The 25,471-nt window shown below is 52.4% G+C and overlaps 1 protein-coding gene across 2 annotated transcripts; it reads left to right on the top strand.

Moving 5' to 3' along the window:
• The first annotated feature begins 588 nt into the window (after positions 1–588).
• NAA40 (N(alpha)-acetyltransferase 40, NatD catalytic subunit) lies at positions 589–8,333 on the top strand. Of its 2 annotated transcripts, XR_550127.1 has the most exons (8): positions 589–678; positions 1,607–1,659; positions 4,308–4,403; positions 4,493–4,651; positions 4,797–4,880; positions 5,390–5,467; positions 5,740–7,554; positions 7,733–8,333. XR_550127.1 is itself a non-coding variant. In XM_008567435.1 (7 exons), exons 1-7 carry the CDS (start codon positions 640–642, stop codon positions 5,879–5,881), a joined length of 651 nt encoding a protein of 216 aa, XP_008565657.1. In that variant the 5' UTR covers positions 589–639; the 3' UTR covers positions 5,882–8,333. The 2 variants fall into 2 exon arrangements, 1 of the variants encoding a protein (XP_008565657.1); XM_008567435.1 differs by having other exon boundaries at positions 5,740–8,333.
• The last annotated feature ends 17,138 nt before the right edge of the window (positions 8,334–25,471 follow it).

Below are 25,471 nucleotides of genomic sequence, written 5' to 3'. Positions count from 1 at the left end.
CAATGGCTCCGTATCCTTAAACCAGACCACCCTGGCCCTGGCTGAGAAATGGCATCCAGCTCCCACAGCAGCTGCCCCCAGCCAGATCTTTGTTTCCTGAAACCAGAAGACACCAAAAAGCTTTAAATAAACTTACACTTAGGAACACCCATCAGCAGCTACCTCAGATAATATCTCCTCGTGAAAGCTGCCCTAAATGTGTCTAAAATTGGATGCTTTCTCCTTAGGAACGAGCGGATGAGTGAGTTTTCGCTAGGCACCTGCTGGGGGCTGGCTCTGCTGCAGGCATTGTCAGCTCTCACTGGGGCTTCCTAGTGACCCAGGGACAGGAGGGTCAATGCTCTTCCTAAAGGGAAGCTAAGAAGTCTAGGGGTGCTCCTAAGGGCTCAGCACTAGAAAACCTACTTAAATGTTACCTGCTTGGGTCTTTCTCACCCATCAAGTGTGTGGCAGCCAGGGTGGGAAGTTTCTTGCCACTGGACCAGGCCCGTGGATGCCGGGACCCTTCGGTTCCTCAAAGGTCAAGTCAGGTCTTTGTTTGGTCACAGCCTATCCAGCCAACGTTGCTTTTGCCTGTTGCAGAGAAAGTCGAGCAAAGCAAAGGAGAAGAAGCAGAAGCGGTTGGAGGAGCGAGCAGCCATGGATGCTGTCTGTGCCAAAGTGGACGCCGCCAACAGGGTGACTCTCCCCTGCTTTCCAGTCCTGGCTCCTGCACCTCAGCTTGGGTTTTCATTTGACTTCTTTTGGCGCCACCCGGTGGCAGAATTGTGATACTACTTGTGGCCCAGGGCAATGAGCTTAGCGGCTCAGGACAGCTGGTGAAAGTTGGGAGGAGGTGCCAGCAGTTGCCCCAGGTGTTCAGGAAATGTGGATACGAGCAGAAGTGGTTGCTCCTCTGTGGGTCTCTGAGGGTCTGGAGAAACTCTTGTTAGGGATTTGAATTTTGGAGAGGAAACCTCCCTGATAAACATGGTATACAATTTTCTCATTTATTCCTTCAATTGTTGATTGCCCTTGAGGTACTGAAGGTCGTGCTGGGGGCTGAGGTCCTTAAGGGGCCACAGTCAGGGGAGGAGTCGCTGTGAATCTGAGCACCAGATGGGCCTGAATGGGAGCAGCGAGGTAGCCATGGCTTTCAAACTGAACCTGGGGAACCCTGGTCATCCTTCCTGCCCCTATTTCATATCCCAGTTTTTGTCATTCTTTTAGCGCACTCAATAGTAAACATTCCACATTTACAAGGATGGGGCTCAGGGACATGATTTTCCGTTGGGGTTTTGACCAGATGAGGTTAGTTGTGGCCTCTTTTCTTTGGGTTAGCTGCACTGTGTTTGGGTACTGTGCCCATAGGCCACTAAAGTTTCCTCTTACTCTGTCAGATGAAGTTAAATTGAACTTTCTTGGGCCTCGTCTCCAAAGCCTTCCTCATACGTGTGACTTCAGAGCTGAGGCAGATGGAGGGCTCCATGAAGCTGCCCCGGTGCTGGGAGCACGCCTCCCCACACGGGCCCTGCAGCATCACACTCTTGGGTGGCAAGGCTCCTGGGGCGGGGCTGTACCTCTGCCATGCGGGCCCGTGCGACTCCTCTTCTCTTTCTCTCCACAGCTTGGAGACCCTCTTGAGGCTTTCCCAGTGTTTAAGAAGTATGACCGGAACGGGTGAGTTGTATTTAGCATTCCTGAGTATTGTTTCCTTGAGTGTCTTCAGGAACTCACCTTTCCGTCGTAGGCATCCTCAGACCGAAATTTTCTCATTCTTTTTCGTTTTGGAAAAGCAGAGACTGTGACTAGTGCCCTCTGTTGATATACCGTTTCCAGTTAGGGTGAAGAAGGAATCCGTAGATGAGCAAAGATTGTGCTTAATCTCACAGACTGGTGTCTTTTTAAGACTTGTTGTCTCTGTACAAAGAGTCATAGACCTGAAACAAACTTGGAAAATTGTCTAGGCTGATGCCCTCATTTCATACATAGGAAACTGAGGCTCAAAGAAGTGGAATGAGTTTCTGAGTTTATGGAGTTTCCCCCAACAGCTGAGGGGCGCTTTTAATTCCCAGTACTCTTTCCCGGAATATATAGTATAATTGTTAAAAGCCACTTACTAGCTATTTGACCTTGAACAAATCACTTAACTCCTCTCTATGCCTCAATTTTCTAATCAGAAATGGGTATGTAATAGCACTTTCCTCATGGAGTTGTCAGGAGGATTAGCTGTAAAGCATTAGATCCTGGAGCATACGAAAAGCTAAGTGTCAGCTATTATTACTACAATCCAGTTTACTGTAGGATCTGGATTAAAGGCCCCCTCCCCTTTTTTCGTCCTTTTGGTTTATGAAATAGGAAGCATAATCTGTTTTACCTGAGATGATGTTAGATGAGTCATGTTTCTATAATGTAACGTCTCACTTTAGAGACGAACAGGCGTTACTGTTTGCCTGGGTTATGGGTTGAATGAATAGCCAGGCCTCCCTCTTGTTGACTGTACTTGGACAAGTTGCTTGTGCTCCTCAAGCCTCATTTTCTTACTTGTTAAATATGGCGATAATGCCAAACTTGCAAGATTGTTTTAAGGAGGAAACAGAATATATCCAGCTCAGTAAGTAGCAGCTGGCATGAGTGTTTTAATGAACAAGATAGACACATGAAATATGTGGCTTATGAAGCAGGTAATGCTCCCTTTGCCTTTCATAGCTGTGTCTGAATTTCATAGAATCGCATTAGTTTATTCTTACTTCTTCCTGTCTCTGATCAGACACGTCAGTCTTCTCCTAGTAGCTTTGTCATTCAACTTTTAGGAGAATATGGTGCTGATAACACCAAGGTCAAGGATTCGGATTCTCCATCCCCACACCAGACAGCTGCCAAAAACAAACAAACAAACAAAAAAAACTTCTGAGAAGTCTGTTAACATAGTGTAGAGATCCCTTACTGTGATATCTCTTAGTGTTTCCTTATTCTCTATTCCTGCTGACTTCCAGAAATGAGGGACGGCTCTGAAGCAGGCATTGCCATCTGACTTTGGGCTTCTTTGGTACCTCAAATTTTGTGTGATTCTTGTAGCTGTGATCCTGCTCCTCCTGTACTTAAAGAACTCAGATTAATGGAGAATTTACATATGCAGACCAGCCTTTGGACAGTTTATTGCTAAAACAGATGCAGTGCTGTGTTTGAGCCATTCTGACTGCTACGTGGTTGGTACTTGTAAAAAAAGGAACACTCTCCAGGGGCAGGGAGTTCTGAATTTATTTATTTATTTTTAAAAAGATGACCGGTAAGGGGATCTTAACCCTTGACTTGGTGTTGTCAGCACCACGCTCACCCAGTGAGCTAACCAGCCATCCCTATATGGGATCCGAACCCGTGGCCTTGGCGTTATCAGCACCACACTCTCCTGAGTGAGCCACGGGCCGGCCCAGGGAGTTCTGAATTTATAAGGCTGAGCATATTTACAGCTCACATGGTGTGCCAGTCAGCAGAGGTGGCAGTGGATTCCAGTGGGAATATCCTCTGAGGGTTGTGTCAAGGCCACTGAAAGATAGCAATGTGGGAGCTCTGTAAAGGCCTAGACTTTGCAGATGTCAGTTCTTTTAGAGTGTGGTACCACCTAAAGAATGTGATTTCACTGATTGGCCAAGGAGTTTAACTGTATTTTACTTACATTTCATTTAGAAACAGATACCTTAATGCCCATAACATTTGTTAATTTAGGAAAATAGCGTTGGGTTGGACTCTGCTCTACCTTGTTAGATCAGCCAACAATACCTACTGTGTCGTCAGAGTAAGAGGCAGGTTGGACTTCTGGGGGGGCAGGTCCACAGTCTTCTTGAAGGATCTGAGGTCACCCAGCAGGTTCTGAAGGTGAGATTGGTAGATGAGAGAGAAGAGGTCTCAGGGGCCCAGTGAAGAGTCATTTCAGAAATTAAAGCAGCAGGAAAAATGCCTAAGGGCAGGAACTAAGGAATAAAGAACAGAGAAACCGAAAGGGTAGGAAAGGAGCAAAGAGGCAGCAGAGAGGAAGAAGTAGTTTACAATGTGCCAAGTCTGAAAAGGACAGCGCAGAGGAGACAGGAAACGGGCCTTGTGGTTAGGGTGGTGGGCCGGGTGATGACAGTTGTTAATCTTGGCCTGAAAGGCTCAGTTCCTGCACATGCATCTTCTCTAGTCATGTTTGGGAAGGTGCAGGCTTTTCCCTGTAGAGTCCCTGGGACGACGTATGCCTCCCTGATCGACTTTCTGGGAGGAACAGACGTGCCTTGGTAGAAGCGCTGGCCCCATATCCGGCTCCTGACGCTTCTTTATCCTCTTCTCAGGTTGAATGTCTCCATTGAGTGTAAGCGAGTGTCTGGACTGGAGCCAGCCACAGTGGACTGGGCCTTCGACCTGACCAAGACCAATATGCAGACCATGTAAGCGTGCCCCGACTGGAGGGGAGCCTTGTTCCCCAGCCGCTTTCCTCTCCAGACGTCTCTGTTCTCACTGCTCCCACATTCCCCAGGTATGAGCAAAGTGAGTGGGGCTGGAAGGACCGAGAAAAACGGGAGGAAATGACAGATGACCGAGCCTGGTACCTCATTGCTTGGGAAAACAGCTCTATCCCTGTTGCCTTTTCTCACTTCCGGTTTGATGTGGAGTGCGGAGATGAAGTCCTGTACTGGTAGGAGTCACCCTTGGGGCAGTGGTCCTCTGGGCACACCAGCTGGGTGGCAGAGCCCACTGGGCATGTCCGGGTCTCCTCCAGCAAGCCTTGCACCCTCTTCACGTCCCACCCTGCACACGCCCCCTCTGCTTTTTTTACCCAGCTACGAAGTGCAGTTGGAAAGCAAGGTGCGGCGGAAAGGCCTGGGGAAGTTCCTCATACAGATCCTGCAGCTCATGGCCAATAGGTAAGGGCCACCTTTCTAGGAGGCCCCATGTGTCACTCAGTTGGGAGGGGCTGCCTCGAAGGCACCCACTGTTCTTTGAGCCTCCTTGGAGGACAAGCTCATAGGAATGTTTGGGGAGAAAGTTATCCAGAACCCTCTTACTGAGATGCTCCCTGCCTTGCTGTGACTCCAGATTTTGTACATTTAGCACAGCACAGCGAGCATCTTTTGAGTGCCTGATCTGTGCTAAGTTCTGTGCCTAAGTAATGGGGCTGTAGAGAGGAAGTGGGAAAGATCTGTGCTCTAGAAGAAGCCAGATGGGTGGGGGCCTGAGGCCCTGTAGTCTGATCAGCCTGTGAAGGAGGAGGCACTGGTGCTGCAGGGCCAAGGCCCCTGGAAGCCAGAGGCAGGACTCGGAATGCTTTTGTGGGGCATGTGGGCGGTAGCAGGCAGAGACAGCAGGGCGAAGCAGTGCAGCCTCAGTCTCTGTTTCTCTTTCTAAAAGGTGCTCGCTTTGCTTTCTTCCCCAGCACACAGATGAAGAAGGTTATGTTAACGGTATTTAAACACAATCATGGTGCCTACCAGTTCTTCAGAGAAGCACTGCAGTAAGGAGCTGGGACCTGGTGTGGGTCTTTCTGGGTGGTAGGAGGTACCTGCCCCAGTGCCGATTTCCTGGTCATGGCCCCCACTCATCCTGATGCCTGAGCTCACGGTCCAGTGGTCCTTGGGGGTTCAGGATTGGTGGGATAATGTGGCAGCACCCTCTGACTTGGTCCCCTGACCCCTCCTGCACCCTCATCCTGGGGTCTCATCAGTGTGGCCAGGGAGGAAGGCATCCAGCGCCTGCAGCCAACCTTTCCTTCTGCCTGCCTTGCAGATTTGAAATTGATGACTCTTCCCCTAGCATGTCTGGTTGTTGTGGGGAGGACTGCTCCTATGAGATCCTGAGTCGGAGGACCAAGTTTGGGGACAGTCAGCACTCCCATGCAGGCGGGCACTGTGGTGGCTGCTGCCACTGAACTGCCAGAGCCAATTGCAAATCAGAATGCTCTCTCCTAAGGCCTGTCCTCTCTCCCGGTCTCATGCTGCTTGCCCAGTGCACTCAGAGCTGTGGCCTCCTCATCCCTACATGTGCCTGAGAGCACAGAACCCTGGGGAAGAGTGGCCCAAGCTACCCCCGTTCTTTCTCCAAGAAAACCAGAGTGCCGGGAAGAGTGGAGAGAGAGGCTGCTGAGGGAGGAGCTGGCGGCGGCCCGGCACGGAGCTCCTCACACAGTGGCTGCTTCCTCACTTGGCTCTCGGGCCCTCAAGCCGAAGTTGTCCCACTCCTCTGCCGCTGGATTCCCGACAGCCCCCTTCACACATACACTTGGACAAATGGAGTGTTCACATCCACTTTTATGAAAGTCCGAGTCCTGGGTCTGGGGTCTGCGGGTCCCCAAAGAGGAATGGACTCAGTGTAAGATCTGGGCATAGAGAGACTCGCGCTTTCATGGACAGGACGCTCTGATGGAGACTGTGGGAAGATCTTTTGTGCCAAGACACAGGGAAGCGAGGAAAGCTCTGGCTGTGTTTTCGTGGATCTTCGCAGTGGTCTCGGGACCATCTGACTCTGGGAAGAAGGCTGCCTCCCTCTCCATTGCTGTCAGTGAGAGGGGCTGAGAGAACCAGGAACAGGTGTTGTGTGGGGCTCACTGTGGGGACAGTGGCTTCTCTGGGCTTTTGGACTTTGCTGCATTCTAAACCTAACCTCTTGATATCATGGCAGTGACTCGAGCTTTCCATTCCTAGAAGGAAGTCAGAGGTCCTACCTGTTTCTCTCCATTGCCCACTCACCACTTTCTCCCCTGCCTGTCACCTCTACCCCAGATACCTCTGCTCTAAGTCTCAAGGAGGGAATAGCCTCAGGGAGCTGTCTGTCTTCTCCCAGGAGGACTCCTTATGTCTGATATAGTTAATGTCGTTTCCTCTCATCTCTTGGTGCTGAAAGCTCTCTGAGGGTGGGGCGTTCTTTCCCACCATTCACCCCTCCAGAGAGCTCCCAGCCAGCAGCAGGCCCCTCTGCCTGCACTCCCCAGCCTTGCCCTTTGCTGCCTCAGTGAGGCACTAGTGCCACTGCCCTGGCCCAGCCGGGCCACAGCTCAGGCTGCAGCAGGAATGCCTCTCAGTGGCCAAAATGGTTGCTTTTCTCTCTCTGGTGTCGCCCTGTGGCAGCAGGCTGGAGTAGGGGGAAGAGAAGGCCTTCCTCTTCTCTCATAGGACAGAGAGGATGCGGGCTCAGAGCTTATACTCATCGTGATCGCTGGGCCTTGTTCCTCTTCCAAGGAAGAAAAACCAAATCCTTATCCAGGAAAAAGCACCTAATGCCTCCCCTTGGACATCCCTGAGCTCTGCTTTAGGGAGTGTCATAAAGGTTCTAGCCTTTGTGAAGTTGCTCTCATGCAGGTCTGTCTGTCCCACTGACCTCAGTGTCTGCTCACATCCCACCCTCTGCCCTGACTCGGGCAATCTGTCCTGGCAGAGCTCCCCAGAGCGGCCCTTGCTGTCTCACCGATTCTTGCTCGTGCAGGGGCCTGTGCTCATGCAGCCTCCCTCACCAGCCCGGCCCCTCTGCCGAGCTCTCTGCGCTGCTCTTGACCCCGCCTCCAGTGGGACTGGGCACCTTGGAGCGGCCTTGAAGCTTTACACTGGAGTAAGTCTGCCTGTGCACCACCCTGCTGGCTCCTGGGGGATTTTACTCCACGTGAGAGTTGAAATTGCTGGGAGGGGATTGGTAGACTCCTTCTGAGACAGGAGCATATTTAGGAAGAGTTTTTCCTCTGTTCTCTGTCTCTCAAAGGACACAAAATGATAAATATTTATTGTCTTAGATCATGGATTTCTGATACCTCTCAAGGGGACCAAAAGGAACCCCCAGTGTAAATCCCACATAAGGTGAGTTCAGTGTATGTTGTCTCTTTCCCTTCAGTGCGCACTTGGCACCAAGCTCACTGCAGATGGGCCACTCGGTTCCATGTCCTACTCCCAAAGGGCTCCTCAGGAGGTTGGGGCTGGAGGGAGAGGCGCTGTCTCAGACCAGCAGGTCACTCTGTTTTTGGTGTCGAGCCCATTAATTTCTCAAACGTCAGTCTTTCTCCACTTCCCCCAGGTCTTGGTTTTGAGAAACATAGCAGGCCTTTTCTACCAGGTATTTTTGGTTTTTGTTTGGGGCACGTAAAAACATGTTTTAAGATTTTTTTAAGTTGTATACACTCTATGTATACACTTCAAATGTGTATATGACATGTGTATGGTTCTTTTTAACCCTTTCTGGGTTTTTTTTTTGAGGAAACTTGGAAGATAAACTTCTCGATACATGTATTTTTTTTTTCTTTAGCAACTTGTTATCACTGGAATCAAAGGGAAAAACTGATCTCTTTTTGCATTAGTTGTATTTGTATGTCACAAATAAAAGACACTTTGTTCAGCTGCTGGGACGGCTTCCTGATGATGGGGTGTCACCGGCAGCATGGCTCACAGGCAGCCCTGGACCCTGAGACTACATCCCAGCATTGAGCCTAAACCCTGGAAGGCAGGTAGCTGTGATGGCCCTGGCCCTTTCCTGTGAAGAAAGCCTCAGCCTGAGAAAGCCTGGGGTGCCTGGGGCAAGCTGCCTGAGGTGGGAACAGAGACCAAATGCATGTGTTTGTGCCACTTCCCAGAAGTTCTGGGTAGAGGTCAAAGTTGTTCTCCTGACGGGTGTCTGCTTTGCATCCCGGAGACAGTCCCAAGCCAGGCATTGTGACATTTGACATCTGTACCCAAATGTAATTCCAGTTCCCATATGTGGAAGTTGAATAGATGAGAGTGTTTCTTTCCTCCCTTTCACTTTATTGGGTTACTCGGAATAGTCTTTGTCTCTTACAAAGACTCCTCCCCTCTTCCCTCCACTTTCAGAAGACAAAGGCTCAAAGGAAGGGTAACTCATGTCAGGCCTGACAGGGCAGGAGAGTTATGAGTGGGGGGAAGCTCAGACCCCTCCAGTATGACAGATGGAGCTATGCGGTTTGTCTCCCAGGCAGAGCTCCTGCCAGTCCTGGCTCTGGGGGAGCTGGGAGGAGAGACAGGAAGTGGGCCAGGGAGCTGGAGCCCAGCAGCGCTTCCTGCAGACAGTGGAGGGCCCAGTTTTGCTGTACTCCTGCTGGGTGATCTATACCTGCGGGGAGGGGGAGCTTTGGGCCTGCACGGAGTGTCTGTGCTCTGGCAGAGCAATGATCAGGGGAAAGAGGAGCAGGGTTCATGGCTCTCCAGTGGGTACCGGCTGTGGCAGGTCTTGCCTCTGCCCTGTAGACAGGGCATAGAAGATGGTTTGTGCAGCCGTCTTCTCTTTTAGGCCCAAGGAAAGGTCTCACAACCCTTGGGAAGGGAGAGAGCAATTTGCAGAGCTAATCATACAACCAATTATTCATGTCACAAAATTCTGCCCCCCAAGTTCTTTTGTTCCTTGACGGCTGTGTTTTAATACCAGGGAGAAATTTCTTGGAGTGGCCATCCCTGAGCTGCAGAGTAAATGGCCAAAGTTGGAAGGGTGTGGGGCCCTTCCTTCCTTACTGCTAGCTGAGCGCCAGGAGAGCTGAGGTCTGTGCTCACCTCCTCCAGCACCTTCCCAAGTGGTCTGGCCCCTCCGGGTCCTCCACAGGGACTGCCTCTGTGAGATGTGGAGTGACTCCAGGAGCTGCTGCCTCAGCCCCTCCCTTCCACTTCTGTGCAGGCTTCTCTCCTAGAGTGGTCCTTTTGAAAGGCCACGCCTTCGGTGAGCAGACGGAGCAGGGGCATGACTGCCAGAGGAGCGCTCGTCCCTTTCAGCCAGAGCCTGGGCTGCTTTGAAAGGGACTGCATTGCCCCAGTGGGAGCAACGCCAGTCACCAGGTAGTTACTGCTGCCGGACTTTGAAGGCAATCAGGTCGAGCTAAGGGCAGGTTTTTCTAGTTTTTGTTGGAATATTCCCTCCCCAAGTGCAGCAGAGGCTGTTCTATACCACCTGAGGATGAGGGTCTGGGCAGAGGGGAAGGTGTTGCTGCAGAGTCTAGAAAACTGCAGCTGCTGCAGATAGTGTTACCTGTCTGTGAGGGGGAAGGACGCATGTCTGGCAAGCCCTAGCGCACACTTAGTGCTCACCATGCTGGGCACTGTGGAATCCTTTACTTGGGTTAATCTCATTTAATCCTTACAACAACCCTATTCCATAGGCAGTGGTTTTACTTTTGATTTCAAGATAAATTGAGAATCCCAGAGTGAAAGTTAACTTGTCCACAGTCCCAGTAGTTATTGACAGAGCCAAGATTTGAAGCCAGGGTAGGAGGTGTTATCTGCATTTCACAGTTAAGTAACCTGAAGCTCGGGAGAGAAAAGCAAGACATCTCAATGCTGTGGGTGGTGGTTAAAAAAAAAAAAAAAGGGAAAGGAAGACAAAGGAGCAATCCAAGGAGGGACACAGCTGTCTGCCTGACTCCTGGGCTGCCGTTACCCACAGGGGCTGTGAGAGGCTGAGTTCCTCCCTCCTGGGGAAGAGCCATCTGCCCAGCAGGTCCCCTCCCCACCTAGATCTTCATGGTATTGGGGGCCGGGACAGTGATCTTCAGCATCTGGTCTGCAGTGCCAGCGTATGTGGCTGTGCGCCTGGACAGAATGTGATTGGTTTCTGTGAAGTCCAGCTACATTTCTGGATTCTAACTGTGCTAGAGTGGACAAGGTGAGCCTGTAACCTGGTTTGGGGCTTTAGGAAACTGCCATGGGGTATATACAAAGATAAACATTTGCCATGGACTGGTAGGGGAAGGGCTGCCCTACTGGGGCTGAGGTGACACCACACAGCTGGTGCTTAGTGCAGGCCAACCCAAAGTTGCAGGGACGAGGCCCTCAGGAATGGGACCAGGCCAAGAAAGGCCTGGAGCCTCCTAAGGGGGTGGGTCTGTTTAACTTGGAGAAATGATCAGGAGGCCATAGCTGGGAGCCAAGGTGCAGGAGCAGGACTGGAGCTGGCTGCAACTGCACTGGGGGGTGGGTCCACCTCTTTGCCATGGACTTTTAGCTCCAGGGACCAGGAAGAATGGGGGTGGGGCACCTGTGGCTCAGGAGAGAGGGTTGGTGGGGGGTGTGGCCTGGACACTGGGGTCCCCTCTGGCCTCTGCCTCCCTGTGCCCTGTCCCTTGGCAGCAAAAGAGTAGTGCACTCAGGGAAGGCATTCATGAGGTAGTTGGTGAGCTCTCCACCTGCCACATCCGGACACTGGATGGCGTGGGGTGGTGCATAGCCTTTGTGGTTGGGCACTTGGTGGATGACGCTGTCGAGGCTAGCACCATACCTGGTGGGTGGGTTGCACAGGGGCTTTGGACCTGGGAGTCATGGGGGGAGCATCCTGGTGGGGCCCCATGTCCTGGATGTTGGATACAAGGGGTGGGAAAAGGTGGGGTGTATGTGGCTGGAGGGGGGCATAGGGGTCCAGGAATGGGGTGCTCAGGTGCAGAGCACTAGGGCCTTCTGAGGGTTCTGGCAGTGAGATGGTGTGTTAGGGAACAATGAAAAGTAGTGGGGACCTGTTCAGGGCTGGAGGATCCCAGAAGAGGTCAGGGGTCCAGAGGCAGAGAGAGGTCTCCAGGGATTGGAACTGTGAGTCCATGCTGGGGACTCAGAAGGCAGGGGGGTCTGGATGCGTGGCACAGCAGTGTAGGGGTGAGGCTGGGGGCTGGCCCACGAGGGAGGGAAACAGCTTTCAGTGTGTGATCGCCTGGGAAGCTGGCTTTCACCAAGCCAGAGCCATTGTCCCACAGGAGTTGGGTGATCTCGCCCTCATCACACATGACTGCTGGCCATGGGCTGTGGGCCAGAAGGGGTTAACCACTGCCTGGCTCCAGGCGAGTGCCTTCTATTCCCCAGCCCCCAAGACCCAGCAGCTGCTGGACCATCTGGGCCGTCCCAGCCTGGACAGCTGCGCTTATGGGGAGAGCAGCACCCCACCCTGCCCCTGTGCCGACAGCCCCCCATGTCGCTCCACCCCCAACAGCTGCGTCCTGCCCCGCCCCCTGAATGCCTGGCACCTGGTGACAGCTGTGCCCCAGAAGAAGTTAACACCCCTCCCAGATGCTGCATCACTGTCCCTGCCCTGCCCTGACCCCTGCCTGCTTAGGTTTCCCAGGCCCTTTTCTTCTGGTGAAACCGGCCCCTCCCTGCACTTTCTCCTCCTAGACTTTGCATTAATGCCCCCATTTTGCAGATGGGGAAGCTAAGGCCCAGGTAGGGAAAGGGTCACCCAGCAAATCCGTGTTAGACCTGCACGCCTCTCTCTGGCCCTTTCTTGAACCCTTTGGGCACTAGGCCCTTCCTGAGACTCTCAAGGTCTCCTGCTGCTGGTCCCACCCCAAGGAGTCATTCACCGACAGGCACATGGAAAGGCCCTCAGTGAGAGCCATAGGGTGGCTCCTAGAGAGCAGCCAGCTCCTTGTCTGCATACCTCTGCCCTGCAACCTCCCTCTGGCCAGCCCCAGAGCTCGGTGCCTGGTACCCACTCAACATGTCCGGGCGAAAGGCCAGGCCAGGCAGGGAAAGGAGACCCAGAGCTCAGGTTCTTACCAGCTCCAGGTCAGATGCTCAGGGAGGTGGCAGACTCCAGAAGATGTGCAAGGGAGGGCGGCTGAGGGATTTATATCTGCTGTCTCCATAGGACAGAGGTGCCGTCTCCTCTCCAGGACTTACAAGCTCCATATTTTGACATAGTCCAGAGCAGCTGTTGGGCCAAAGCCTTTCATGGACAGGAGGCCAGGCCTGGGATGGGGGGCACACAGTGTTTCTCCATCCCATGTATAGCCAGAGGGGGCCAGCTTTGTGATGGGGCACGTGGTATCTTCCCAGTCCACATATGGCCTTCAGGGACTGGGGTCCTGGAGTGTGACGCTGGTGTCAGGGCTAGGGACCAGCTCCCCTACCCATCCCCCAGGCTTGGGATCTATTCCTGGTGCCCGATTCAGGGAACGGGGATTGGAGGGAACAGCTTGGGCCCTTGGATCAGAGAGACAGGACTAGGGCCGGTGGTGCACTCGGGAGAGTGCGGCGCTGGGAGCGCAGCAGTGCTACTGCCGCAGGTTTGGATCCTATATAGGGATGACCAGTGCGCTCACAGCACTCACTGGCTGAGCGCGGTGCGGCCGGTCTCAAAAAGGACAAAAAAAAGAGAGACAGGACTAGGGCCGGTGGTGCACTCGGGAGAGTGCGGCGCTGGGAGCGCAGCAGTGCTACTGCCGCAGGCTTGGATCCTATATAGGGATGACCAGTGCGCTCACAGCACTCACTGGCTGAGCGCGGTGCGGCCGGTCTCAAAAAGGACAAAAAAAAGAGAGACAGGACTAGGCTGGGACTTTTAGGCCTCACTCCTTGGTGGGGAGAATCTCGCAGCAATAGGACAGTGGTGGGCAGTTCCCCACTGGGGAATTGAGCTCTGCATCCTTGCAGGCAGCACAGCAACTGCCCATGGTGTTTGAGGGGATCTCTGTCCTGTGGAAGCCTGTCCAAGGTCCCTGTCTCACAGAGAGTCTATCAGCCCCTGGTGCAAAGCTCCCTCATTGGACTGACAAACCTCCCTCTCATTGCTTGTTTATTTTAATGCCATTAAGTGTCCAGTGTGGAATCCTGGAAAATGCAACAGAAAAAGACCAAAAATCACCTATTTTCCCTCCACCATCTAGAGAACACCACTGTTCACAATTTGTGTGTTTCCTTCCAGATTTTTATATATGCATATCTATTTCTCTATTTTTTCTTCATTTTAGCAAAACAAGATCATGTCACACGTTATGTTTTCCCTGCTTTTTCTCGTCTGATTTTTAAAGAAGTTGTTAGGGGCTAGTCTGTTAGTTCAGTTGGTTAGAGCACAGTGTTATAACACCAAGGTCAAGGGTTCTGATCCCTTTATGGCCAGTGCCAAAAAAAATTTTTTTTTTTCCTTTTTGTCTTTTTTCGTGACCGGCAACGGATCGCAACTCTCAGTGTCGCACCCGTACCAGACCGGGACCGGCAACGGGATCGCAACCCTCGGTGTTGTGCCCGCACCTTGCTCAGCCAGTGAGCGGCCGGTCTGTATGTGGGATCCGAACCCTTGGCGGGAGCGCCGCTGCACTCCCAAGCGGCGCACTGTAGCAGTGCGCCACCGGGCCGGCCCCCCCCCAAATTTTTTTTTTTTTTTTTGGTCTTTTGTCTTTTTCCGTGTCCGGCAACAGATCGCAACCCTCAGTGTTGCCCCCGCACCGGACCGGGGACCGGCAACGGGATCGCAACCCCCAGCGCTGCTCCTGTGCCTCGCTCAGCCAGCGAGCGGGAACCGGTCTGTATGTGGGATCCGAACCCTCGGGCGGGAGCGCCGCCGTGCTTCCCAAGCGGCGCACTATCCAGTGCGCCACCGGGCCGGACCCCCCCCAAATTTTTTTAATGGAAGTGTAACAGACATACAGAAGAGTGCACAAATCACAGAAGTGCCACTATTCACAATGGGCTCATCACAGAGTGAAGACACTGGAGTGACCAGCACCCAGAAGCCTATCACGGCTCCCCCAGGCCCCATGCCCTCCCACTTCCCCCAGGACCCCCACCCCTGACTCCACGCAATGGCTTGGACCTGCTTGCCTCGTGCTCTATGTAGATAGGACCACACAGTCTGTGCTCTTTTGTGTCTAGCCTCTTCCCCTCAATGTTATGTTTGTGGGACCCCCAGCGCTGTCGCTGTGGTTCGTTCCTTTTCACTGCTCTGCAGCATTCCATTGTATAAATGCACCACATGGTTTCACTGCCCTCGTGTTGAAGGACTGTACCTGGTTTTTGGGAAGGGTGGGCTGTTGGGGGGCATGGGGGGAAAGGGCAGAGGCATTGGTACTAATCCAACAGACAGACCAAGGAGCAAGCCCTGCCCTGGCACTGGCAGACTCAGCTGCGTTACTGAACCTGCCTGCCAACCTCTCCTTCCTCCTTTCTGATGGGGGTTCTGAGAGAAGTCACGTCTTAGGGAGGGGCTTGAGGGAAGCCCTGGATCAGAGCACAAATGTTCAATCCCCAAGTGTGGTTCCCAAGGGAGGAGCCCCCGGGAAACACCAGAAAGGCCCATCCCTTCCTAAAGCATTTTCAGGCCTCTTCCTGTGTTGGAGCTCAGGACACACTACCACAAAGTATGGCAGTAGAGACCAGAATATGCCACCCCAAAATATACTTCTTTGGCATATTTTGAGCTGGCTATTGTGAGAAACTGCCAACATAGGAGTAGGTCTGGGCCTGGCCAGTTAGCTCACTCTGGAGAGCATGGTACTGGTAATGCCAAAGTCGTGGGTTTGGATCCCTGTACTGGCTGCCACCAAAAACAAAAAAAAGGGAAAGGAGTACTTCTGGATGGAAAACTTTTTTTTTTTTTTTTTTTTTTTTTTTTTTTGGCAGATAGCTAGGAGGGAGATTGGAGCCCATGACCTTGGTGTGATGAGGTTGTACTCTAACCAGCTGAGCTAACTAGCCAGCCCCAAACCTACCCTTTTGTAAAAATCTATAAAGGAAATCTACATTAGTAAAAGTGCATCAGGAAGAGGGCTGCTCCAGACAACTTTTATTACTTGAGAGGCTTTTTATCTGCATAACAAGACAACCTTTATTCACCCCACATTTCCTTCCCTCACCCTCCCTGACCGCCCCCCCTCAAGTCCCTAGCCCCTATTTCTTTCTTTACTTTAGGATGCTATATAAGCCTCACTCATCTGACCCTTCTTTTTTTTTTTTTTTTTTTTTTTCTAAAAGATGACCGGTAAGGGGATCTTAACCCTTGACTTGGTGTTGTCAGCACCACGCTCAGCCAGTGAGCGAACCGGCCATCCCTATATGGGATCCGAACCCGGAGCCTTGGTGTTATCAGCACCACACTCTCCCAAGTGAGCCACGGGCCAGCCCTGACCCTTCTTTGAGTGTCATTTTTTGTGGGACTCCCATGCGTTTTCATGTAATTAAAAATAGTTTTTCTGTTAATATGACTTATGTCAATTTAATTTGTAGCCCAGCCAGAGAACCTGGAAGGGTGGAGGGGAGCCATTTTTCCCTCCCCTACTCCTGGCTGTGCTGTAACCTGGGAGTTATTCCTTTGTTTTTGAGCGCCAGACAAGCTCAGAAGGGCAGCAGGAGGTCTTTGCCTCTTCCTTCTCCTTGTGGCAGGCAGCTGGGGCCTGGGCTTCTCAACCCTGTGCCCCTGCAGATGGGGGAGGGGAGATTAGAAGCAGCCGTCCTGGGCTGTTTGCCAGGGCCCAGGGCAGGACAAGGACAGGGGGCCTGGTAGCTGAGAGTGGAGCTGGGCCAAGACTGTTCGACATTAAAATTACTTAAGAATGGGGTAGGGAAGGTGGGACAGGGGTGAAGAGGGGTCCAACATAGCTTGGGGCCTGGGAACACATTCCTCCAGGGGAAGTTCAAGCACAACTCGCCCTCTGAGGCACCCTGGTCCATGGGGTAGAGGGTTCTATTTCTGTGATAACCTCCCACCCATAGGACTGAGATTTCTCTTCCAAAGTTCTTGTTTTCTCAGTCCCTTGCTACCCACGCCCACCCCCTGCAGCAGCCTGTGATGCTGTTGACCTAGATGTCAAAACTGGAACTTTGGGAACTGTCCCTCTGCAGCAGCTTGTGTGGTGGTTAAAAGCATAGGTCTTGGAGAAGACAGACCTGCTCTGGAATCCTTGCTAGGCAGCCTTGTAGATTGAGCAGGTCACCCTGCTCTTCAGACCTATTTCCTCGTTTGTAAAAAATCTGAACTAATAGCATGTTCTTCATGACTGTTATTTTTGGCAGCTGGCCTGTGTGAGGAACAATCCCTTGACCTTGGTGTTATCAGCACCATGATTTAAACAACTGAGTTAACTGGCCAACCCATTAATGACATTGTTGGGAAGATGGAATGAGATTGTACAGTTAAGGCCTGGCTCAGTGGCTGGCCCTGTACCCCCTTTCCTGGTTCACCTTCTGTCTACTTGAATACTGCCCAGCCTCTTGCAGTTCATAAACATTCTGAGTGTCTGATGTGTGCCAGGCCATTTGGAGACAGTGGTGAACCAGACACAGGCTGTGCCTTCAAGTGGCCACCTAGTCTCAGGATGGAGAGCCACCCTGTGGTTAGTGCTATCACAAATGCTACTGCGCACAGAGGAGGCACAGGCCTGGGGTGGCCAGCAAAGACTTCCTGAGGCAGTGCCATTCCAAGTCATTTCCTAGCACATCATGTTTTTATTTTCACCGTGGCACGTATGGTAACTTTTCATTAAGTGCTCGTTTATTGTCTGTTTCTTCTCTCCAGAATGTCAGTTCTGTGATGAGAGAGATCTTGTCCACCTTGTTCACTACTGGTGTCTAAAGCAGTTCGTGACACACAGTAGGGGCTAATAAATATTTGTTAAATAGAGTAAGCTGTCTCACTAGGGCCGGCCTGTGGCTCACTCGGGAGAGTGCGGTGCTGATAACACCAAGGCCATGGGTTCGGATCCTATATAGGGATGGCAGGTTCGCTCACTGGTTGAGCGTGGTGCTGACAACACCAAGGCAAGGGTTGAGATCCCCTTACCGGTCATCTTTTTTTTTTTTTTTTTTAAAGAGTAAGCTGTATCAGTAAGCGGAGGCCAAGAAGTAGGAGTTACATGGTGAAAAAGGCTAGGCAGGATTTGAAAAAGTGTTCAAGGAAGAACATAAAATGCAAAGAGGCAAAAGGCTTGGGGGAGGGTGGGGGTGGGGAGGACCAGGGAACAAGGGCCAAGATGTAGAATATTGAGATGAGGCTGGATAGTGAGGTCCAGGAATTAGAACTTCGTCTAGAAAGCAATGGGGAGCCACTGACAGCATATGACTTGGTCAGATTCGCGGTTAAAAAAGAAAGGAGGGAGAGAGAGGAAGGGAGGAAAGGAAGGCAGAGTAGGGAGGGACGTTGGCTGCCACTGCGCGGAGACGAGATGAGAGGGTAATGGCAGATGGGGGGGTTCAGCTAGGAGGCTGGTGTCAGGTGCTCGGGCCAGAAATGAGGGCGGGCTGGCGGAGGAGGGGGTTTCCCAATAGATTTAAGAGGATGAACAGAGAGCAGAGTCAAGAGTGCCGCCGCGGCTTCTCACTTACTTGATTGGGTGGCCCCGAATGTCACTTACGAAAACACACGGCCTTGGAGGCGGGACATAACCAAAGGGAACGCCCCCTCACGCCCCGCCCATCGGTGGTAGGACGGCGTCGATTGGCTGTTTCGAGGAACGCGCCAAAACCTGCCAGGGGTGGGTGGGAGGCGTATCCCTGCGCCATTTCCGGGGGACTTCCGGGCCGCCGTTTCCCGGCCTCCCCAGTCCCGGAAGTTCCGGCCGCTGCAGCCATTTTGGCTTCCTGACCTTGGGTTCCTGCTGGCCGCTGTGTGTGGTCTACTAGGTGAGGTCATGTCTGTCCTGACGCCGCTGCTGCTGCGGGGCCTAACAGGCCCGGCCCGGCGGCTCCCCGTGCCTCGAGCCCAGGTGCATTCCAAGCCGCCGCGGGAGCAGCTCGGGACCATGGTGAGGAGCGGCGCGGGGAGCGCACGGGAGGTCGCGCCCGCGGGCTGGACCTCGCGGCTCGCAGTGCTGGTTTGGGCGTGTCGAGGGCGCGAACGAGGGGGGGTCAGGCCCTCAGGGTCCAGCCCTGTCGAGTACTCGCTGGGCAGCCTGGAGCAAGCTCCCGTAGTCCTCTCTGAGCCCGTTCACCGTCGGCTCAGTGGGGGATGTCTGACAGCTGTCAGCGACGGCCGTGGTGGCTCTACTGTTTACCACCAGTTACTAGGGAGGGGGCACGAGTACCGCAGTAGGTCTTCGGGATTCCCAGAAGTGTGTGAGCGTTTAGCTCTGTATAACTTTCCCCTGTTTGGAGCTTTTATACATGCACCTGCCTCAGTGGCGGAACTCGGCCTGGAACGCAAGGGCCTTGCGTTGGGAGCGGAGCCTGCGGAGCTCTGCATCTGAGGAAATAATAGTGACACTCATTGCGACTATTAAGGCATTCGCTGAGCGCCTGCTGTGTGCCAGGCACTGTGCTAAGACTGCTGTGCTGGGCTCACTCGGTCCTCCCAGTGACTGAGAAGAAAGGAAGATTATCTCCATTTCGTGGCTGAGGGAACTGAAACTTAGGAGCAGTGTGTTGACTTGTCAAAAGTCACACCTTCAGTGACAAAGAAGCAATGTGAACCCAAGGCTGACTCCAAGTTGTTCTATGATCTTAACTACTACCCGAAGATGGTAGTGACTGTAAAGAGTCTTTTATCCCTAGCCTCAAAGGTCGAATAACATTTCTGGAGAGGGGCAGTTGCAGAGTTACTGGCCTATGCAAGGTTTCTGAGTCTCAACAGACGAACCTTACAACAGGTTTAAATCCTCGTTCCTGCCCCTTCTCTCTCTCATCTGGTGGTGGATTTCTCCCTGGATGCTACCTCAGGCTGCCCCTGGGAAGCTGTCACTCCTCCTTTCCTCATAGATGACCCTTTACCTCAAGGCTTAGAGTGGGCCTTGGATCTGCTATGTCCCCTCCCTGGAGCGCGGTTTCCTTTAATGTAGGATGTTGGACCTCCCACCTGCTTCTGAGTCTTGGCTCCCTGAGGGGGTTTCTGCTGCCTGGAGGATCCTTACTCTGGGGGTTCCTTCTTTCTTGTGCTCTGTAGGATGTCGTCATTGGGCTCACCTCCTGCTTCCTGTGTTTCCTCCTGCCGGCGGGCTGGGTCCTGTCACACCTGGAGAGCTACAAGAAGCGGGAGTGAAGCAGGCTGTCTTCTCCCTCATCCTGTGACCTGACCACCCCCGCCGGCCCATCCTGATTATGTCGCCTGCATTCCTGGCTGGTCCCCGTGGATCCTGTTCAATTCCAGTCAACTGTTCTGCAATCACGACCTCTCGATGTCTCTATTGTGACATCCTGGGACCACATAGATTGACCCGCTCGGTGGGGTCCCCTTGTAACAATAAAGTCTGTTTAAACCTTGCTTCAGAAACTCATCGTGCCTTCACTCCTGCCTGGGCTCCTGCCTCCACTTGTGTGCTGAGGATGGTGCTGGTGGGGTGTGGAGAACGCCTAGCTGGCCGCATGTCCCTGACCGGCTGACTGCCCTTCGGTGGGGTGTGTGTGCCTCAGCACTACTCTTTGTGTACTTTCTTGCGTTTAAATGGTTTCTGGCCTTTCTTGCTCACCCCCTCCAGCTGCGTTGGTTGTACCAAGCTCAATGACTGTGTATATGTCTGTGTATTTGTTTGTCCCCTCAGGGCCAGCTGTGCAGCTGAAAACCCTTTCTCTGTGGGGCCAGCCTTCCCTTTTTGTCCTCGGTGGTGAGCTCCAGTTATTTCTAGGGTGCTTGTTGCCTGTCCTAGTTGGGGGAAGGGGCCTTTGCATTTTTCATGTCAACTTCAAGGCCTCTTTCCTTCTAGCACCCTCCGTAGATGCTAATGGACTGACTGGACTTTATTCTCTTCCTGCTTCCTTTTCTCCTCCACTACTTGACTTGGGGAATTCGCTGCTCCTTTATCCCCAGAGGCCTTTCCTCAGTGATTCTTTCTGGGTGGTGTCTTGGGGCTGGAGGTGCCTCAGTAGGGATGTTGCATGCGAAACGCTGCACACTGAGCTGAAATCCTGACTGCCGGTGTCTGAAAGGAACGCACTCACCCACTGGAATCCCACTCCTGGAGAAAGACATTTTACTTCTCCTTTATGTCCTCTTTTTGGGGATGAGGGAAGGCCAGTGACTTGGTTTTTGCTGGAGTGACTTGGTTTCTGAACAGACACAGGTTCAGCGTCCCCCGTGGAGCTGAGTCTACCTGGGGTTGAACTGTGGGCAAAAATGTCAGGTGAGAGCTCAGGGGTGTGGTTAGCTTTGGGCCCTGGGTGTTCAGATATACATCTTCCCAGCTCCTCTGCTGCAGGCTCTTGTCTTTTAACTACATTGACAGAAAATGTGACCTTGCTCTCCTGCCTTTGTCCAGTCTTTCCTGTCCTTTTCTTGTGGTGTCCAGTGATGCCCATGGGACCCTGTGCCTGGATAGTGTAGCAAGTTCAGCTCCTGCCCATGGCTGCTTCCTTGAGGTAGGAAGTGGTTCCCTGCCTCCTAGATGGCTCATTTCCTTCCACACAAACCAGACTTTGTGTCTGAGGCTGAAGGGACAGGGTCTTTTTGGGGAGGAGCTTCCTAAGCCTGTTGGCCATAGTGGGGCCTAGAAGGCTATGAGGTATGCACAGGTTAGAATGTTGGCCAGGGGAGGGGAGAGCCCCTGTTGGACCTGAAGGGCTGGCCTGAGTCAGGCTGAGGTGCTGAGCTAGGGGCATCCACCTGCCACCTACAGGTACCTCAGCAGCTCCCTTAGCTCTGGGTGCAAGGACTTCACGGCTCCTCCCACACAATAGGGTCAGCCCTTGTTCCATGCCTCATTCTGTGAGGCTTTCCTGTTCACCTTAGCTCCCGGGCGGAGCAGTGGCTGAGTGTCCATTCAGCCTGGCAGCTTGGCCAGGCAGCTCCTTTACTCTCTGGGGGAAGATGCATAGCGCTCGCTTAGTGTGGGTGAAGCTGGAGTGTGTGTGGCACGGGCCATTCTGACAGTTTCCACTAACTGAGTACAGGGTTCCGGGCTGCTTGGCCTTTGGTTGGCTCAAGGGTAGCTTTCCTCCAGCTATAGGCACAGATTAGGCATTGGGGCTGCCACAAAGCAAGTATGTGGCACCAGAAGAGGAGATGTCTTGAGTTTCTGTGATAACTCCTCTGCCCTGCCAAGGATTTGATTGGGTATCTCCCGTTTTTGTGCTGCTAGAGCTCAAAGGGATAGGTGATATTCCCCCAACCCAGGGAGACTGCTCCAGCCCAGAGTTCTCGTATGTCTTGAGCCACCACTCAGACTGGTGGGAAGCCAGTGACTACAGGCAAGTCCTTGGTGGGCTGCAAGCATTTCTGAGGTGCTCGTTGCCCTTCCTAGTTGGAGGATGCCCAACAGCTCCTCCAGCCCCCTTTTTTCCCACAAGCTGCCAGGTCCTGCAGTATATGTAGGGGTGGGGGTGATATACTTGGGGTGGGCAGGAGAGCTTAGAGTTTGAATGACCTGTCATGTTTGAACCCCATCCTCCTTGGTCCTCAGCGTGGCCACTAGACCTGAAATCTGGTTACCTTTCACTGGCCTTCCTCATCCCCAACAAGTCAGGGGCCTTGGAGCAATTCCCTATAGAGAAAGCAAAACTCCTGTACTTTAAACAGCATTTTGTGTGTCCAGGTCTTGTGGCTGTGCCTGGTGTGCACACTGGGTGGGGAGGCTGCAGTCCTGGTAGATGCTGTAATGTCAGAACAGTCCACTGGGAGTCAGGAGGCTTGGGTTTGAGGCCTGGCTTAGCCATTTACTGTATGATCTTTTTATTTTTTTTTAAAAGATGACCGGTAAGGGGATCTTAACCCTTGACTTGGTGTTGTCAGCACCACGCTCAGCCAGTGAGCTAACCGGCCATCCCTATATACGGGATCTGAACCCGTGGCCTTGGTGTTATCAGCACCGCACTCTCCCGAGTGGGCCATGGGCTGCCCCTACTGTATGATCTTGAGCAAGTTATCTAGTCTCTCTGAGCCTCAGTTTTCAGGATTGTAAAATGAAGATAATAGACAGAATAATGGCCCTCCAAAGATGTCCATGCTCTAATCCCTAGAACCTGTGAATATGTTATCTTATATGGCAAAGGGGACTTTGCAGATGTGATTAAAGTTAATGACCTTGGACCGGCCCCACTCAGGGGAAAGTGGTGCTGATAACACCGAGGCTATGGGTTCAGATCCTGTATAGGGATGGCCAGTTAGCTCACTAGGTGAGCGTGGTGCTGACACCAAGTCAAGGGTTAAGATCCCCTTACCGGTCATCTTTTATTAAAAAAAAAAAAAAAAAAAAAAATGGTTAATGACCTTGAAACAGTAGATTGTGCTGGATTATCCAGGTGGGCTCAATGTAATCACCTGAGTCCTGACCTGAAAAGGACTCGGCCTACCACTACTGCTGGCTTTGAGGATAGGGGAGATAGGCCATGAGCCAAGGGATGTGGTGGCCTCTAGCAGCTGGGAACAGCCCTCAGTTTATAGCCAGCAAGCATATGAGGACCTCGATCCTACAGCTGTAAGGAACTGAATTCTGCCAACCTGGCTGAGTAAGAAGCAACTCTCCCTTAGAGCCTCTGGAAAGGAATGCAGCCTTGCTAACACCTTGATTTTAGTCTGGTAAAAACCAGACTTCTGACCTTCAGAACCATAAGATAATAAATTCATGTTGTTTTAAGCTAGTAGGTTTGTGGTGATTTGTTACAGCAGCAATAAGGAAAGTAATGCATCATTCTGGTGCTATGAGGCCCTCACGAGCGGGGGCTGGGGCCAGCTGATCCCTTAGCACACATAAAGCAAACTGAATGTAAGGCATTGATAGGATGATGGGTACCACCATGAAGAGTGTGGGTGGTGTGTTTCTTGGGGGGGACTCTCCTTTTGTTACCTCTGCCCGTCCTCTGCTTGCTTTCTGTCTTAGGTGGCCTGGATCCTGCAGGTGACTATCACACCCCAGCTGGTGGCTCTGAGGTACAGACCCTGCTCGGCTTCATCAGGCTGGCCTCTGCAGCTGTAAGAGCCTCTCTGACTGTGATTTCAGGGCTGGCTGCCTATGGACTGTCGTTGGACCAATTCAGTGGCAGCTCCAGAGGTTCATTTGGGGCCAGGCATGCCCCTACTTCTGCCACCTGGGCAGCTGCCTGACTCCCAAGTCTGCCCAGGATGGATTGCCTAGCCCTCATCTTTGGCCCACCCTTTGAGGCTTTCAGCTGGCCATGGCCTTCCTGTGAGGACTGTGGCTGTCCCAGGGCCCATGCCATATCCCCGTCGCCTCGGTCCACTCCGCCTGGCCCCCTCCCCTGAGAGGCGGAAGAGGTTAGTTCGGTGGGTCTGGAATCCATGTGCCCCATTAGGGGTTATGGGCTGTTCTGTAAACTCTTCCTCTGTGGCTGAGGTTTCCCAGTCCCTGGGTCCCAGTATGGCCATGGTCTCATCCTCTTCCTCCACCTGACAGAATCCTATAGACATGGATATGGGGCCTGGGCATGCTCTGGTTTGGCAGGATGGTGTGTGAGGAGGCACCTGTGCCATGTTGGTATTATGGTAGCTGCCTGTCACCTTTGTGACTGTATCCAACAACCAGCTTGAACCCAAGTGCCTGTGCTGCCTATGTCTTTACAGGCCCTCAGCAGCCAGGGCTAGCAGCATGTGACCATTTCTGGGGCAGCAAATTGGGAGGCAGAGACTCCTGGCAAATCTGCAGGTGGGTTTCAGATGCTTCAGGACAGAGAATCAAAATTCTAAAACAGTTAAAGTAACAGACGGAGTGGGAGTAAGAGAACAGTTATGAACCACCAAATAAAGTGGCATTGAAAAGAAGTGACCATCTGGGGCTGGATTAAGAGCCAAAGATTTCCCTCTGGCCATTTCCTTCTCATTCTGCCTACAAGAAGGGGAGGGCAGGGAAGGAGATGGGAGAGAATTCTCATTCACTCACAGGCCCTTTGTACATTGAAGGTGCAGGTCTGTCCTTCAAGCCCCAGACCCTGCGGTGGGAGGAAGGTATTTACAAGTACTTGGTGTTGGCAGTCTGGCTGCAGTCCAGCACTGACCCACAACGGGACTCCTTTTCCCTGCCTGACTGTTAGTCCGAACCCCAGCCCTCTGCATGGACTCACCAGTCCAGATAAGGGATCAGGGATGGAGTCGTCTTATAGCTATTTTCAAGATTTTAAAAAGCCACAACAGCAGCTGGCCATTTAGCTCAGTTGGTTAGAATATGGTGTTATAGCACCAAGGTCATAACACCAACCACTTCCCAAAAAAAATAAATAAATAAAAGCCAAACAAATCATGTCTTTGTCATCGACTGTCTTTGCTCTTCATTTGGTAATACCAGTTCTCTCCTGCTGATTGCAGATCTGATTGGCAGTTATGGATTTCACTGTTAAAATAGGGAAAAGGAATGAACAGTTTGATAGGCATGGGGCCCAAAGAAGGTGGACCTTTTCTTTTCTTGAGTTTGGAAGCAACTGCAAAGGCCCAGTGACCCAATAAATAGTAATTTGTATCCTTGCTGTGACAAGGCCAAGGTGGGCTGAGTGTGGTGAGCCGTGGCACCAACTGCACCCCCTCCACGTAACTAAGGAAAACGTTCTCAGTCATATTCCACTCCTGGCCTTTCACCAACCAAGGGATCTGCCTGGGTCTCAGGCACTGTTTCCTCAGGTGCTAAAGGACCATTGTGGAGAGTGAAAAGTTGGGAACTAGAGCACCAGACTGTCACCTCTCAACAGCATCTTCAGCATCTAGGGCCTTGCCAGTTTTTATTTTATATTTTTATTTTTAAAAGATGACCGGTAAGGGGATCTTAACCCCTGACTTGGTGTTGTCAGCACCACACCCTCCCGAGTGAGCAAACCGGCCATCCCTATATAGGATCCGAACCCGTGGCCTTGGTGTTATCAGCACCGCACTCTCCCGAGTGAGCCACGGGCCGGCCCAACCTTGCCAGTTTTTAAATTAA

The sequence above is a fragment of the Galeopterus variegatus genome, unplaced genomic scaffold (assembly GCF_000696425.1).
Source record: "Galeopterus variegatus unplaced genomic scaffold, G_variegatus-3.0.2 Scaffold319, whole genome shotgun sequence".
Taxonomy (NCBI): Eukaryota; Metazoa; Chordata; class Mammalia; order Dermoptera; family Cynocephalidae; genus Galeopterus; species Galeopterus variegatus.
The sequence above is the reverse complement of the archived record's forward strand: the minus strand, read 5'-3'. Positions and strand labels throughout refer to the sequence as shown.

Coding starts and splice junctions, on each gene's coding strand:
- NAA40 (XM_008567435.1), top strand. CDS start 640: ATGGATGCTGTCTGTGCCAAAGTGGACGCCGCCAACAGG. Junction 4,404..4,492: donor AAGACCAATATGCAGACCAT/GTAAGCGTGCCC, acceptor CACATTCCCCAG/GTATGAGCAAAGTGAGTGGG. Junction 5,468..5,739: donor TTCTTCAGAGAAGCACTGCA/GTAAGGAGCTGG, acceptor CCTGCCTTGCAG/ATTTGAAATTGATGACTCTT.